This window comes from Python bivittatus, unplaced genomic scaffold (genome assembly GCF_059951505.1).
Source record: "Python bivittatus isolate LINGU-HERP-01145 unplaced genomic scaffold, Pbiv_v1 ctg000630_np1212, whole genome shotgun sequence".
Classification (NCBI taxonomy): domain Eukaryota; kingdom Metazoa; phylum Chordata; class Lepidosauria; order Squamata; family Pythonidae; genus Python; species Python bivittatus.
In genome coordinates, this window is record NW_028277091.1 from 205428 (window position 1) to 218062 (window position 12635).

At 54.1% G+C, this 12635-nt stretch overlaps 1 protein-coding gene across 1 annotated transcript; it reads left to right on the forward strand.

Annotated features, from left to right (window-relative positions):
* The first annotated feature begins 2139 nt into the window (after positions 1 to 2139).
* LOC148214531 (proprotein convertase subtilisin/kexin type 4-like) lies at positions 2140 to 10748 on the forward strand. Its single transcript, XM_088151046.1, has 7 exons — positions 2140 to 2313; positions 4460 to 4541; positions 5656 to 5773; positions 7240 to 7428; positions 8555 to 8679; positions 8970 to 9089; positions 10183 to 10748. Exons 1-7 carry the CDS (start codon positions 2140 to 2142, stop codon positions 10668 to 10670), a joined length of 1296 nt encoding a protein of 431 aa, XP_088007172.1. The 3' UTR covers positions 10671 to 10748.
* Positions 10749 to 12635: the final 1887 nt, after the last annotated feature.

Sequence of the window (12635 nt, forward strand, 5' to 3'; positions counted from 1 at the left end):
TGGCTTGGTACATTTACGTTACTCCTTTATAGTTGTCTCAATCCCCCCCGCGGGCCCTTGTGCTAGGTTACATATTACAAATTAGATTGCAGATTGCCCCCTGTAATCCCCCCCTTCTACTGGAATGGCAGGTTCAGCCCAGTTCTCTTGTTTCTTTGATTGTTGTTGCCTGTGGCGTGGTCATTGCCTTCGTTGGGGCTTCTGTCGCGCGCCCAGCCGGGAGCATCCCCTCGCACCAGCCGGGAGCATCCCCTCGCGCGCTGATCTCTTCCTCAATTTGCTGATCTCTCCTTTGTCTATAGCGCCCGCGGCCCTCTGGCTTAACACTACGCATCCGCTCCAGATTAGTGAAGTGGCGCCAGGGGGCCCATTCGTTAGTTTGCTGTTTCGCACTTCCTCTTTCTTCGCTAGCGCTCGAGCGGTGAAATTTGACTAATGCGCGGCTGGGCAAGTTCCTGGGCGTGCAGTGCCAGCTGAACCTGACAAAATATACAGTAAAAGAACTTAAACAAGAGCAATTGCTATGCATGTGTCTCTGGTAACCCTGTAGCCCAGGTGGTTCCCTTTCCCTTGGGATGGAAAAAGAATTTAAGAGGAAAATGCCACCCTCATTCTCTGCAGCGTATGGGAACCACAGGCAAGGTGTAGGAATCACCAAAGCTGTAGGAGAATTAGAATCCTGCACTATGATTGATGGACATGGGAATTACTCTAACCTGAAAATTCCCAGGGCTGATTTATGGTGGTATCAATACTGGCTTCCCTGATAGTAGTGATAGGGATTTTAGCTGCATTGGGAAGCTGTATAATTCCCTGTGTTGGGGGCTTAGTCCAGAGGCTGATTGAAACAGCTATATCCAAACAAATGCCTCTGAAACCACCACCTTACAGTGAGAGTAGGTTCCTCTTAGAGGGTTTAGCAGAGAACCCCAGAAAAAGGGAATGTGAAAATACGCTTTCCCAATTGGAAGGGTTGGTACCTCCTCACCCACTCAGAAGAAATGTCAGGAGCCAAAGGCAACAAGAAGTTGCGCTAATGCTACAAGAGCTTGACAGTGTCAATAATAAAAGAATAAAAAGAAAAAGGGTGGATTGTGAGAGATAGATAAAATATGTTACTATTGACAAAGAAATAGTAGCTTGAGCATGCTAAGAGTGCAGCTGTGTGTGAGAGAAGGAAGTAGTGTTAAGTGTTCTGGTTATCAAATAGTGGCAGATGGAGAGGAAGTTGTCTCCTTGTGTGGGACAATGTAAATGCAAATTAATTTGGAGCAATCTCTATCAGTATAATGCAATTAGCTGAAACCTTGAGCAAATTACCATAGACTTGCAATGGATGAGGTGGGAGGGACCAGGAAGAAATCATGGAGCGGCTGGAAAGAGTGTATACCCTGAGTACCTCAGCCAATGGGGAAAAGGGGAGGGACTTGCGATCGGGAAGGTATATAATTAGGCCGGAGTGTGTATGTGGGCGTGGCTTCTAATTTGCAAGGAAGCCCACCAGCCTTTGCAAACACTTCCAATAAACTTTACTTCTGACTAACCCAGAGAGAGATTTGTGGTGCTTGTTTCGCACAGGCAGGACACGGCAAAAGAGACGGCTCCGGGCTGGCGAAGGGGGGCGACGAGGTTGCACCCTCTCCCTGGATCTCCCCAGCCTCCGGGCGGAAGGTGCGTTCAGGGAAGGTGGGTAGGGAGAAGGCAAGCCTGGCCTTGGAACTGGAGGACAACCTGCGCCGTGCTGGTGGCAGGAACCCGACAGCCGAAAACGCAAAGGGTCACGAAAAGTGAGGGAGCCCGGTGAAAAATGGGACTAAATCAAATATGAAGGCGAAGGACAAGAGGAGCAGCAGCCAGCCTGAGAACTGGGAACCAGGATATGGAAGTGGTGGAGAATTTCTGCCTTTAGCATCAACCATCGACATCAAGGAACCAGCCGTCGAGAAACCCTCGGCAGAGCAGCCACGGAGGCCTTGGAAAAGAGATCCAGATGCCCGGATGCGCCTGTGTCTGCAAAGACCAGAGTCGTGCAAGCCACGGGATTCTCTGTGACCCTCTCAGGAAGCAAAAGTTGGACTCTGAAGGCAGGAGAGGAAGAGATTTTCAACTTTGCTGTTGGAGAAGACGCCGAAGGAGACCATGGACAGCCTAGAAAACAAGCGGTGGATCATCAAACAGATCAACCCAGATTATGAGGCACAAGTGATGAGGCGGAAATTGTCCTACTTCAGCACATGTTGTGCAGCTCTCTGGAGGAGGCTCTGGTGCTGGGAGTGGCGGAAGGAAAGAGGAGAAGAGGATGACCAGCAGCCAGTGGGTGGGGTCCATGACAGGGGCGATGGGGGCACCCTCGGAAGGCCTGAAAGACCAGGGTGGGGACAGGTCATCATGGAGGGAATCTCTCTGGGTGGTCACCAAGAGTTTAAAATGACTTGATGACACACGATCGGTCAATCAAAAGTCTTGCCAGGCTGTGGTGGGGTCTCATTTTCGCGTTAGGGTTTAAGGGAGGGAGTCCCCTTTGGGGCTTTATTTGCAGCACCCAAGGGGGGCCCTGGAAAGTGTCAGGAAGACCCTGGGCACATGCAGAGCCCTTTCCCACAACCTCACTGAGAAGCAGGAGCTGCTGGTTGTGGTTCATCTAAGGACCGGACCCTGGAAGTTATTCCCACACCTGGGTGGGATGCTTTGCATAAGGCTCCCGAGCATATGCAGAGTGCCTGCCCCACTGAAAACACAACTTGCCCTTTGGACCAGCCAGTGGCTCACCCCAAAACCTGCTCCCCTGTCAGCTCTGCATTCAGCGAATGGTAACGTCCTGAAAGGTGCCCCTGGGCATGTGCAAGAGGATTTTCATATAGTAACAAGAGCCTGTAAATAGTCCATCCTTTGGAGCACTTGATCTGGAAGACGTAAAGTGGGGCAGCTATAAGTTGAGGCGCCAGTCGTTCTGAGAGTGTTCAGAAAACATCCATAGCCCTGATTCTCTCAAGTGGGTTGGCACAAGAAAAGGACTCTGTTCATACAACTCAGGATCGTCAATCGCGTCTGTCTAGCTCATTGTGTTGTGTGAACACGAAGAGTGGCTGGGGTTCCTGCCAATCAGAGCTCCCTCAGCTCCAGGCTCTTATAGGCGGGGGGTCGAAGGGGGGCCCTTGAGCAGAAATCGTAGACCCCAGATTCACAGAGGCCCCGAGTCCTAGGCCATGCTCTGCAGAGCGGCCACAGGCTCTGGCCAGCCTCGGCCAGAATCCGCCCTGGGTCCACCCTTTGTCTGCCTTGGGCCACGCGGGATGCACTCTGCCCTTGCGCAGAGGCACTGTTCCAGGGAAGACGCTGATTTCTGGCAAGGGTGGGTTGCTGAACTTTCTGCGCACGGCAGAGGGTTGCCCCTTGCCCATCTGCTCCAGAGATTTCTTGGCTCCATCTGAATGTCACCCTTTCTCTAAAGGTCTTCGATTTCTTCCTGCTGCACCTGTGTGGGCCGCAGCCAATCTCAGAAAAGGCAAGCAGGGTCCAGCCAGCCAAGTGCTCGGATGGAAGACCAGCAGGAGATCTCAGGGCCAGAGGCTAGTCTGGGAAGTCCCATAAACGTCCCTGGAGCAGAGGAAGACACACCACTTGTGTGTTGCTGCCAAGAAGGTGTTGTGTCCATGGCCCCACCAGGCATCCAGTTTCCCTTTCATGATCTCCTGGTTCTTGACAGATCCCTGGCTCGCCCGTCCCTCGCCCGCAGCTACACGCCTCCCCAAACTTTGCTGCCCCAGGGAGCAGATCAGCAGCAGCCGGTGGGGAAGAGATGGCCGTTCCCCGCTGCCCCGAGGATGGGATTGCGATGGGATTGCGGGCAGTGCCTGGCTGAGTCTCTGCTCTCTCCCAACGGCCCTGTGGTTTCTCCCTTAGGGATGCCTTTAAGTGAGGGATACGGCTGCCCGTCTGACAGCACAGCCACGAGCAATGACTCCTGACACCTGAGGTGAAAACAAGAAAGCCCCAGCCACGGAAAGCACATCGACAGCAGCGTTTGCCGGGTCGTGTGGGAACGGGCCCTTCGATGTGTCAGGAAGAACAGACCATCCCTGGGTGGCAGCCCAGGGGGCAGGAAATTTGTCCTGCCTTCGGACGGTGGTCTGGATTTTGGCAGTGCAGATGTGCAGCCCTTGTGTGTGCAGCGCATGTAAATGGGTGTGCGACATCCAGTGCCCACCCCTCAATTTGGCTACAGCATTGACCTGTTTTTTGGATTAGCCCAAGACACACAGCCACAAAGTGGTGTGCACAACACGCTTGGCTACGTTCACAGAGTCTAGCTCGGTGGTTCTCAAACTTGGCAGCATTAACACGGGTAGCCTTCAGCTCCCAGAATTCCCCAGCCAGCCTGGGGAACCACACATCTCAAAGTTGCCAAGTCGGAGAAACGCTGGTATACGTGGCTGATCACGCTTTGGTTGTTCTGCAGACGCGGCTCCTCCTGAAATGCCGAGGGACCTGCTTGTTACTGATACGTATGTTCCCCCCAATCAAAGCCAGTGAGCTCATTGGTGCGGTGCAGCGTTTCTTAGTGTGGTCCGAGGGCCCCCCGGGGCCCCCCAAAGCCCTCCCAGCGGTCCGCAAAATCAAAATTATTCGCCAGATATTCAAGATATTCGCAAAACCTGAAAACCATGTCACTCTTTTCATTTGTTAAAAAATAGAGGGTTTTGCCATGAAAACTGCTGGGAGTTGAAGTCCACACCTCTTAAAGCGGCCAAGTCGGAACAACACTGGTGGAAAGGGAGGAAACCCTGGGTGGGCTCTGAAAGGGCTCCAGCACGCTTGTTTCTTGCAGGCCCTGAGAATCTGCCAGGGAAGGGGCGGAGCACCGTGGAAAAGGGCAGGGCTGGACCGGTGGGGGCACGGCAGCCTTCCTTGCGAGACCCACTGCGGGCAAGAGCTGGAGAAGCAGCCTGACTCCAGGTGGCTCACGAAAAAACCCAACAGGTAGAAAGTCCAAGACAAGCAGGATTAGAAAGAAACATAGGAAATAAAGAACAGGATGGGGAGGTGCTCCCTCCACCTTGCCCCAGGGCCCGGGAGGCCAGTCAGGTCTTCCGGGCCCTCTGGAAGGCCGTCAGGGTGGGAAGCGTACGGATCTCAGGGGTGCTTCCCTCCAGAGGGCAGTGCCGCGGCAGAGAAAGCGTGCTGCTGAGTCCCAACCGATGGCCCGCTAGATCGAAGGCACCCGAGTGCCCAGCCCCGTCTTTTCTTGGTCCAGGCTAAGTCCCCGGCTGCTTCCAGAGCTTCGGACGGCCCTGCTTCAGCACCTGGCCAGCCCACAAGGGGGGCGCTGCCCTAGGTTGCGAATGGCCCTCCAGCCCCGGCTTGGCCGTGGCTGCCCCGCGTAAGCCTCAAAGCCCGGCGTGCAGCATTAGCCCCCTGCCCTGTGCCCCGAGAGAAGCCTCGCCAGCCAGGGTCACCGGTCCAGGGGGACGCAGCCCAGCGTGCCGAGGCCGGAGCGCAGTTGGGAGTTCCTTTGTATCTCGAGGGCTGTGTCCCGTTGCTGCTGTGTGGGAAGAGCCTTTGCTCTGGCGGGATTGTAGGCACTGTGGTGCCAGCGTGCCTGGAGGGCATCCAAGGGCCGTGGCGGGGTCCCTGAGCACGTCTTTCTTCTTTCAGTCAGCCACTACTACGGCTACGGGCTCTTGAATGCCGGGGCCTTGGTGGAGATGGCCAAGAGGTGGACGAGGACCCGCCCTCAGCAGAAATGCTTCATTCAGGTGGTCTACAAGCCAGTGTAAGAAAGCATGGCAAAGCATACCCTACACTCCCCCACACCCAAAGACTGACTTACAAAATGCCTCCAACGCTTCAGTCACAATAGACTCTAATATACGGCTATATGCCTAACATCTTGTGAAGTGCAGCCTTTCAGGACAACAGTGTAGGGGATGCCCCGTTCGTCAAGAGAAACTCCCGTGACACGTGTGTTTCACAAAGAGGTTTACTCAAGCGTAACGCAACAGTTACAAACAAAGCCAGGACTGGCTTGGCACATTTCTTGTTACAATTTATAGCTCTCCCCTTCCCGCACTTCGCCCCGTCATCAAGTTACATGTTGCGGCTTGTCGGTACCCCAATAATCCCCCGTAATGGTCCAAATGGCAGGTTCAGCCAGTTTCCCATTGCCCCTTGATGGCTCTGCCCTTCCGGCGTGGTCTTGTTTCCTCGGGGTCCTTTCAGCCGTGCGCAAAGCCGGGGTTTTCTCGATCGCGCGGTGATCGCCTTTCCGCGGCTCCCGGCTTTGCCCTTTGTCTCGGCGCGTGCCGCTCATCAGAGTGGATACAGAACATCCACTCTGCAGTTTCCTTGTTAAGCGGGCGCAGGTGGCCCCTTAATCAGCCCGGCTCTCTCTTCCTCTTTTTCCCCGGCTTGCGAGCGGGCGGTAGAATTGGCTCAGCGCGGCTGGCCGGGTTCCCTAGCAGTGCCGCGCCGGCTGAACCCGACAAACGGTCCATCTAGAGCAGGGAATGGTGCCCCATCCTTCGGATGATATTGCACGAATGTCCACATCTTTGCAGCCGAATCTCCTTGCATTAGTTTGGCCCCACATTCAGGTTCAGCAACATTCAGCATTTTGGAGCGGATTGCCTCGCTAAGCATCTGCAGGTTTTTGTTACAAGAAGCCCAGGCTCTTTCTTCCAAGTTTGGCCAGATGTTTTACCCCCGGTAAAAAAAGACCTAGTGGACAAATAGTGTGCTTGATCCTTGTATGCATTCAACCCAAGTTGCCACCCTTTGCAGGAGGATGGGCACCATCGCAGTTTGAGGCCGCGTTGCAGGCACCCAACGTGAAAATGAAAATGCTTTTAAAGCGCTAATTTCACACGAGAAGATGGAGACTTGCAAGATTCGCCTACATCATTTCTGCTGTCTCTAAAAAAGGGGCAGGATTGGGGATCAAGGATGCTATCTTAGCGCTTGTTGTTGTTTATTTCATTGTTGAGTTGCTCAACTTCGAAAACAAGCCCAGAACGCCTTCCCGAGCCCTGGGTCTGCCACGCTTCTTTTGGGAGTTAAAAGCCCGCTTTACCTGGAAGGCCTTGGACCGATGGAGGCTAATTCCGACACTTTACATCTGGGGAGTGTGAGGTCTAAGGGGTCTTCGTGGACTCCTCATCTGGGCTCTTGATCCTCGGAGATGGGGGGCAGGCCAGTGTCCTCCTGAGCTGGATCTCACTGCATCTTTTCGGCTTCCGACAGGGCCATCGGTTCGCGTCTGTCTGTCTCCCAGAATGCCTCCTCCGCCCCCTGCCTGCAGAGGAGGAACAAGGCCGTCCGCTCCCTGGAGCACGTCCAGGTGCGGCTGTCGCTCAGTTACAGCCGGAGGGGAGATCTGGCCATCTCGCTGACCAGTCCGATGGGAACAACGTCGACCCTGGTGGCCGTCAGGTGAACTCGTCCCCCCCCACCCTGCATGTGCGTGCGCAAGCCGGTCTTCCCTGCCCGAGTCCGCCAAAGAGTGTTGGGCTGTGATCCCCAGAATCCCCAGCCAGTGGCGCCAATGAGAGCTCTGGGGGAAAAGCCCAGGTGGCCGAAGCCTGTCGGATTGGAGAGCAGGAGGTGGGAGACCTCCTGTTTTCAAATCTGCTTCCCCCCCCCCCCCCCAGTGCTGTCCAAGAGCTTAGGCAAAGAAGGGAAAGGTGCTGAACAGAAAAGGTGGAACTTCGGGACCTCTTGGGTGTGTGCAGAGGCAGCCGGCCCCCAGCGCTTCCCCCAGTGGAAATCCTCGCACCTGGGCAGCTTCATGGGGAAGGGATTGGCCCTTCTGCTTCCCCAGTCCCAGACCCCCCCGGGGTGTGGGTGAGCCGCCCACCGCCCCCGCCCAGCGCTTGCGCAGGAAAAGCATAAGAGCAAACCATGCAAGCTCAGTAGTGTACTTTGCTAAAAGATCAGAAAAGAGGAGATTCTTGAAGCACCTCTAAAACTTTTGTTCTGTTTTTAAGCCAGATCCTGTCAGCTCTGAGCTGAAAGGTTTTGTTATTTATTCATTTGATTTACCTAGCCATCCCTCTCACTTTTACGGGACTCTAGGTGGCTTGTTCATACACTGCATGAGGCCATCAAGTCATTTTTTTCAAAATGTCTGGTGCGAGCGTGGCCTTTTGGGGTCATTCGGTCAGCTGAGGTTCAGTAAACCATGGCTTGGTGCAGCAGGTGAACCCGGCTCCTGCCTTTCCCGCCTCTCTGTCGTGTGCCCAGAGCAGCCAGGTTTGATCTAGCGCAACTGGGTCCAGCATTCGCAGGACGGTTCTTCAATTCTTTGCATATGTTTTGTATTTCCCAGATGATGTGGGGGTTTGGGGATTTTATTGATTCCCTTCTGGGTGGCTTTTACAATGCCTTTTAACTTCCTGTTTGTCACCTCGAGTTGTTCCAATTAGGCGGCTTGTGAATCAAATCGAATGAATACAGCGCAGCCGATCTTCCCTTTGCTGCCTCTCGCAAACGCAGCGAGGGCCCGAGGGAGAACTATTGCCACGTTTTAACGGCAGGGTTGCTGCTTGCTCGCTGCCAGGCCCTACGACACCAGCAGGGAAGGCTACAAGGACTGGTCTTTCATGTCCACGCACTACTGGGATGAAGACCCCCAGGGTATCTGGACCCTTCTTCTGGAAAACAAGGGGGATGCCTATAACACAGGTAGACCGAGCCGCCTTGTTCCAGCTTGGATAGCATCTCTTTGCCCCTGACTTCTTACTGACTCTTTCCAGCTCTTTTCTGTGTGCTTAAGGTCTAGAAACTTGAATTGGTACCTATGAACGTAGATTCCTCTCTCTCCGCCTCCCTCTTCCCCCTCTGCTCCCATGCAGAGCCCCCCTCCTGCCTTGCCTTTTGCACCCATGTAAACTGTTCTTGGTTTTGCGATGCCCACCTGTCTTTTGGGAGCTGTATGCTCACCCTTTTTGTCTGCTCTCTGCCTCTGTCTGAAGGGTTCCTCAAGAACTTTGTGCTAAAACTGTACGGGACTGATGAAGACATGACGGCCCGGCAGGCCGCTCCCCCAGCGGTGAGCAAGTGTGCGCGACACAGCCATGACGGGACATGCCAGGGTGAGTTGTGGGGGTGGGGTGGGTGCCTTCATCTTGGGCGCATCACCCAGATGGCCACAGAACATTTTTGATGGCTGTGGAACTCCATGCCACCAGATACCATGGAGAGCCAGTCACAGCAGTTGAGGAAGGAAAGAGCAAGGATTCTATCAAAATTTATTTTTGCATTTATTTATTTATTTATATATCAAATTTGTCACCACCTGTCTTGTTAAAAAGCAACTCTGGGCGGTTTACGGAGAAGATAAAATCAATTAAAATGCAATATAAAAGCAGTCTTAAATAAACAATAAATAAATTCCAAGAATTTATGGCAATTGGCGAGTAGCTCAGGGAGCGCCATCAGGGCCCCAGCCAGCCCCAGGATTGATTAAAACTCTTACTGCCCCATGCAAGCCAGCAGAGCCAGGTCTTTAGTCCTTTCCGGAAGGCTGGGAGGGTAGGGGCCCGCCACACCTCTGGGGGCAGGATATTCCAAAGGGCAGGGGCCACGGCAGAGAAGGCTCTTCTCTTGGCCCCACCAGCCGACATTCTCTCGCTGACGGGGTCCGCAGCACGCCCTTTCTGCCTAACCAGGTGGGACGGGTCGATGTGATGGGGGTGAGACAGTCCCTCAGGTAACCTGGACCCGTGCCAGAGGCCTCTGGACACAGCACTGTAATTGTACAGTGGGAAGGCAACGTGTATGCCCCCTCTTGCTTCATAGCAAGTCTTTCCTGGGTGAGCTGGACTTTGGCCCCCAAATGCATAATCTGACGATCGAGACGAACAAGGGCCTGCCTGCTTGTGGGGGAAAAGCACAGGATAATCTGTTAGAGTGGAATAAAGTAGCACTCTTTATTCTACAGGAAAGTGCTCCTGTTCTGTTTCGCCGAGTCCCCGCTTGAAAAGAGAAGGAGAAAAGCCTCCTCTGCCCCTTTTCCTCCTTGAGGGCATAGTGTTTTAAAAATAAAACTCAGTCTGGTCAGTCTTGCCACCCTGTGCTCGGCCATTTTCTCCCCTCCCACAAGCTAGGTTCCCCGTCCCACCACAGCTGCGCCTTCTTGCCTCCTAGTTGCTGCTCTGCTCACGGGATTTCTTCTCTTCTTTCTAGAATGCCCCAGTCCATTCTTCGTGGTCCAGCACCTCTGCCTCTCCTACTGTCCCCCCAGGTACTATAGCCTGTCCCGAGCGGCTCTGAACCCCAACGGGACCCAACGCACCATCCAGGCCTGTTCTGCTTGTGACCCATCTTGCTACACTTGCCTGGCGGGGTCGGCCCACAACTGCACCACCTGCCCGTCCCACAGCACCTATGAGGAGCGCTCCCACACCTGTCTGCAGTCTCCATCCTTCTCCTACCTGCCCCGCGGAGGTGTTTTTGCTCTTGGGGACAGGCATCTCCTCCTCCTGGTCGTCGCGATATTGCTGGGCGTAGGACCCGTGGCCTTTTGCATCCTCTATGCCTTGCGTCGCTTGGTGATCCGTACGGGCACATGGCGGAAACAGGTGGGGCCCAGTGCAGAGTCCGGGACTGTCAGCCTGGAGCTTCTTTACCTCCACCATCCCGGGGCCAAGGAGAGTTTGAAGAGACTGTCATAGAAATCTTTCTTCCTGACCAGACGGCAGGCTGCCCTCCTGAATTGCTTGAAGCACTCTCCCCTGCTGTTATTTATTTCTCCAAATGGCTCCTGGATCCCCTGAGAAAGCAATAAATGCTCAGCCTGAGGTGGTCTCTGGTCCTTTTGGGGTTCAGAGTGCGTTCCTTTGGGCAGATTCTTGTGAGTCTTGCTGGTCTCAGTGGATGCATCTGGGGGAAGAAGACGTTACGGGATTCGTCCATAAATTAGCTCATTTGGGGCCAGGAAGATGTATTTGGCACAGCTTTTCTAAGTTTCTGCTCCGTCTCGCCTGGCTCTGCGGGCAACGCCAGAGGGTGGATCTGGTTCAAGAAGGTAAGGGGGTTGCTCTTTTCCCCAGTTTGGTGGAGTGGGTGACCACTGCAAGCCCTGAAACATTTTGCAGAGCCCAGAATTCTTTGAAGCACACAAACAGTTGCAAGATGCTAAATTGATTCCTGGAGCCTTAGAAGGCGGTGTTTGGGAATTGTATTTGGTTTGCATTTCTGTAGGCCTCGTTTTCCATTTCCCACAGTAGTCCTTTCTCCTGCAAATATGGGTTTCTTATGCATAGTTCTTTTCTCTATCCGTCTTTCTTTAGATGTAGTTCTCAAACTTTTCCAATCACCCTGCAGGGCAGGCCTTTCTCCCAGAACTTAATGGGGCCAGAGCCAAAATGTGGGGTGGTGTATAGGTCACTTTCTTTTTAAATCTCTGAACAGAACTCTTATTATTAGTTATTACTTCTTCATAAAACTATCTATTTCCCAGAAGGAGCTCTGGGCAGTGAACAGAATAAAAGCAGAGAGCATTTAAAAAGACCATTTAAAGGTATAAACAACATTCCCTCCACCCGCCAGCCACCCCATGCCACTCGGCCCGCTCCCTGACCCCAGTGCCCGGGGGAAAACAGGGTCCAGGCCATCCCTATCTCTGGGGGGGCTGCTCCACAGGGCAGGCGCCAGGGCAGAGAAGGCACACTCCCCAGGCCCCACAAGGCACCGGGGTCACGCCGAGGGCACCGGGCAGGCCACCGGCCAGACCTAGCGGCATGGGCAGGGACCTCCGGGGAGAGGCGCTCCCGCCAGCGACCTGGCTGCCCGCAGTCGGCCTTGAGGCGACAACCAGCACCCTTCCACGCCTGAATGTGGCCGAGGTGCAGAAGCCCTGCCTGAAAGAGATGAGCTGAAAAGAAGAAGAGGAGGTTCCGCTGACCCAGACATCTCCCCTTAAGAAGCAGAAATCAGTGCAGAGACACCAGACGGGGCAGATACCTGGGAACTGCAAACTGAGCAGGAGCCAGCCGTGTGCTGTGGCTGCAAAACTGGCAAATGCAATTTTAGGCTGCATCCACAGAAGCGCATGTTTCCCCGTTGTGGGCATCCAGTAATAATCCCACTTAATGCTGGTTGGGCCACATCCCACCTTAAGAATAAAGGGCAAAAAGAAATTTGGAAGAAGTCAGCGGTCTTAGTGCAAAGGGGGTCAGAGAGTTGAGACGGGGTGATTGGATCTTCACCCCCTTTTTTACATGTGTTGCCATTGCCATCTTGACCTTTTTGACCCCTCCCCTACGGATACCGCTGGAAGGTACTTAGGGGAGGGCAGAAGACGGGGGGGGGGCGGTATGGACAAGCCTTGTTCTCTCTCCTCCCGTAATCCAGCGCACAGATTTAAGCTACAGGAAGGCAGAATCTGAGCAACTCCTGGAGGGTGAGACCAAGGAAAAGATGGGCTCCCTTCACGGGACGCGTTCAGGCGGTCGACGGACGGCCATTTCTTGGGGATGCTTTAATGAGGCTCCCTGCCCAGAGCAGAGGATGGACTCGGGGATCAAACCTTGTCTTTAAAGGAAATCAGGTAGCTGCAACTCATCCTATTGATTTCTGGTCCTGGTTTCCGTGGCTGTGCTTCCTTTTCTGTGCCCGAACCCACCAGCGACCACATC

Coding starts and splice junctions, on each gene's coding strand:
- LOC148214531 (XM_088151046.1), top strand. CDS start 2,140: ATGGACAGCCTAGAAAACAAGCGGTGGATCATCAAACAGATCAACCCA. Junction 2,314..4,459: donor AAGAGGATGACCAGCAGCCA/GTGGGTGGGGTC, acceptor GTTGTTCTGCAG/ACGCGGCTCCTCCTGAAATG. Junction 9,090..10,182: donor CCATGACGGGACATGCCAGG/GTGAGTTGTGGG, acceptor TCTTCTTTCTAG/AATGCCCCAGTCCATTCTTC.